This window comes from Copadichromis virginalis, linkage group LG5, assembly GCF_057382275.1.
Source record: "Copadichromis virginalis isolate Kocher_CV1m ecotype Utaka linkage group LG5, C_Virginalis_male_GT1.1, whole genome shotgun sequence".
NCBI lineage: Eukaryota > Metazoa > Chordata > Actinopteri > Cichliformes > Cichlidae > Copadichromis > Copadichromis virginalis.
This window is the reverse complement of record NC_140622.1, coordinates 10,039,020-10,042,637: the sequence shown is the minus strand read 5'-3', so window position 1 is coordinate 10,042,637 and position 3,618 is coordinate 10,039,020. Positions and strand designations below refer to the sequence as shown.

At 46.2% G+C, this 3,618-nt stretch overlaps 1 protein-coding gene across 1 annotated transcript; it reads left to right on the top strand.

The window, feature by feature from the left end:
* Positions 1-642: 642 nt before the first annotated feature.
* On the top strand, positions 643-3,400 carry gpr27 (G protein-coupled receptor 27). Its single transcript, XM_085455787.1, has one exon. The coding sequence runs from the start codon at positions 1,311-1,313 to the stop codon at positions 2,424-2,426; it is 1,116 nt and encodes a 371-aa protein (XP_085311913.1). The 5' UTR covers positions 643-1,310; the 3' UTR covers positions 2,427-3,400.
* The last annotated feature ends 218 nt before the right edge of the window (positions 3,401-3,618 follow it).

Here is a 3,618-nt window from a genome sequence, read left to right as displayed (position 1 = left end):
AACCATACTCCTGAATATATGTGCAAATAGTAACTTATGCTAACAGCAGCAAATGGTACAGATAATATACTTCCCTGAACATCAAAACTAGGATAAATGGTTAAATGCACTGATATAAATTACAGACATTCTTTGCATTTGCATGGCTGAAATAAACATCCATTGTACATGTTTACTTCCATGCTATGAAAACAGGATTGATTAGCACAGCAGAAATGATCATTTAAATGAACTTATTGGTGCAAAAAGTTGAATAAAAGTTACAATGTAGACTGTGTAAGCTACTGTGTTTCATTCATTTTAAAATGGTTTTACATGAGAGAGATGGCCACAAAGAAACGTTACATTATGGCCTGTGCATAAGTAGCCTACATACTGACTTTACAGACCATTCAAGTGTGCTTGTGGACCTCTTGACCCCTGTGCAATTTCTTGATCTCAATAATAATCATTATATAACACGCAGTAAAACATCATCTTTTTTTTTTTTATCTCCAAGTGCAGATGTAGGATCAAAGTTCTTTTTTTCTTCACATCCTAAATATAAAACATTGCATAATGTCATAAAGGCGATCTGTCTCTAAGCATTTGCATCTCATGAGCGCGCAGACACGTGCTACCTATAGCTGGCAGGAGCTGAAACTCCTGACTGATCCCAGGCCTGCTCACTACATGCAGGCGGACGTGCGTCGCATAGACTAGACGCTGCACACACCGACACAGACCCGTAGCCTACTGATGCTTCCACCTCGGTGAGCTTCGACCTCCGCTCAGCTGTGTGCTATTTGCAGTCTCCGTGTGACAGCTATAATTCGGCGTCCTTTTGACGAGGCTGTGGATACGTAAGTGTTGCGCCATGCTGCCGCACAGCTGCTTTTTTTAATTCCTCAAGACGGAAACGGGAGACCTCCGCCATCGGTGAAAATTGAGATGTGTTCTCTGAGCCGCTCGTCTGAACTGATGCTCTCCGAAATGGTGTCTGAAGCTAACCCTGGTCGCCTCTGTCCAGCAGAGATCAGAAGCATGGAGAGGGCTGCTTCTGACGCGCTTTGAGATGAAGGATAAGAAGAAAAAAAGAGACGTGAAATGATTTTTCTTTTTGTTTGTTTTGTTTGGTTCTGTTTTGTTTATGATGGGGATTAATGCGCATCCAGATGGGATTTATTCCTGAGTAGTTTTCAGCTGAAGGGGGCGGCGGATCGTGTTGATTTTGTTCTAAATTCAGACCTGGAAGAGAGAGGGGGGGAAAGGATACCGCTGCTGCTCGTCGGTGAATTGATGTGGGAATACGCGCTACCTGGGCTGCATAGATGGCAAACACAAGCGAGTTAGGAGAGAGCAGCCCGTCCTTACAGAACTATGCGTCCACGGCCTCTGCGGTCAAGCTGGCCTCGCTGGGTCTGATCATGGGCATCAGTCTGCTGGGCAACGCGTCGCTGTCGCTGCTGCTGCTGAAGGACAGCTCGCTGCATAAGGCGCCCTACTATTTCCTGCTGGATCTGTGCCTGGCGGACGTGGTGCGCTCTGCTGTCTGCTTCCCCTTCGTGATGGCATCGATCGGCGGCGGCTCCGCCTGGCCGTACAGCCCCCTGAGCTGCAAGATCGTCGCCTTCATGTCGGTGCTTTTCTGCTTCCACGTCGCCTTCCTGCTCTTCTGCGTCAGCGTCACCCGGTACATGGCGATCGCCCACCACAGGTTCTACTCGAAGCGGATGAATCTGTGTACGTGCGTGGCGGTGATCTGCATGGTGTGGACTCTCTCCGTGGCGATGGCTTTTCCTCCGGTTTTCGACGTGGGCACCTACAAGTTTATCCGTGAGGAGGAGCAGTGCATCTTCGAGCACCGCTACGTGAAGGCGAACGACACCCTGGGCTTCATGCTGATGCTGGCCGTCATCGTGGGGACGACTCATGTGGTTTACATAAAGATGCTGTGCTTCGTTTACGACCACCGCAAGATGAAGCCGGCTCAGCTGGTGCCAGCTATCAGCCAGAACTGGACTTTCCACGGCCCCGGGGCCACCGGGCAAGCCGCCGCCAACTGGATCGCCGGCTTCGGCCGCGGACCGACCCCCCCGACGCTGGTGGGGATCAGACAGGCTTCGCACCCGGGCAACAGGAGACTGCTGGTGCTGGATGAGTTTAAGATGGAGAAGCGCATCGGGAAGATGTACTACATGATTACGCTGACCTTCCTCATTTTGTGGGCGCCCTACATAAGCGCCTGTTACCTGAGGATATTTGTGCGAGGGGCCCCGGTCCCGCAGCTTTACCTGACGGCTGCTGTGTGGATGAGCTTCGCCCAGGCGGGAGCGAACCCCATCATCAGCTTTCTGTTCAACAAGGAGCTCCGGATGAGGCTCCGAGCGTGTTTCCCCTGTTGCCTGGGAACGCAGACACCCATGGAGCCGTACTGTGTCATCTGAACCGCAGCGGGACCCTCAAATACTGCCAAAGTCACGTTTGTGTAGGATTTCAGAATGTACACGGAATAGTTTACCCACATTTCTATCAGTGGCAAAGGGTTTACACGCTATTTTAATCTGACAGAACTTTACTGATGGTGTAAATTCCTGCTATATTTTGCTTTCTGGACTGATTTAACTCACATGAAGCATAATATGTAATGATTTAATTAAAAAGAAATAGGCTGCAGTGTATTGGAGGGTTTTTTGCCTCTCTAGCTGGGTATCATGGGAAAACCACTCTTCATTTTTGCCTCTGCATGTGTTTAGGTGTTATTCATTCCAGAGGTAAGACGTAGCACATGCAACTTACATGTGCCCTGTTAAATCCTACCTTTGATGAATGACCTTTTTCCATATCTCCATATTTTACACGAATGTCATTTTGCCTATTTTCTTTGGATATTAAAAAAAAAAAGAAATATTATCCCAACAAATCAATTTGATGTTGTGGCCCACTGGAAAACTACAAAGAGCAATGCAGAACTACACTTGATCAGACCCCCACCCCCATCCAACATCTGTATCCGCTTTACTTATCAGTCATTTAAATACTAAAGCTAAGACACAGATCACAGTATGTTTTTAATGAAGGCAATATCACATTTGTAAATACTGTAAAGCCCTGCTAACCCCTTCCTCGAGCTTTTTTTTACACCCATATATCCTTGTATAGTTCATAATCTCTCAGAACTCTTTGTGTTGAACGAGGTGTTTGAACTCACTTTAAAAGCATTTCGCAAATTCTTCTTCTCCATCATCTCCTGTGTTGAGCAGGTCGATTTACATTCCCCCAAAGAACATACAGTACATTACAAGCAGCATTCGTTTTCTATGGATGGAACACTGAGAAGAAATGTGAACAATTTGGTGCTTTGAAAAGGACAGTTTCATTCTTTGTATTTCTTAGCAAATAAATAAGAAATGGATGATAAGTTGTTTGACTCAGTCATCTGCATTTAACGGTATCACTCCATTCTTGAATGGCTTGAAGGTAAGCCGTTCCCTAAGAGAGAAATCAGCCCTCACATACCAGACCCACTGTTTAGTATAACAGTATATGTTTGTTTCAATTAAGTTTTTGTAAACTACTTTGATTGGCATGCTAATTTGAGTGTTCATATTGGTGTTTATATATTTATAAGCTGCTGAC

Coding starts and splice junctions, on each gene's coding strand:
- gpr27 (XM_085455787.1), top strand. CDS start 1,311: ATGGCAAACACAAGCGAGTTAGGAGAGAGCAGCCCGTCCTTACAGAAC.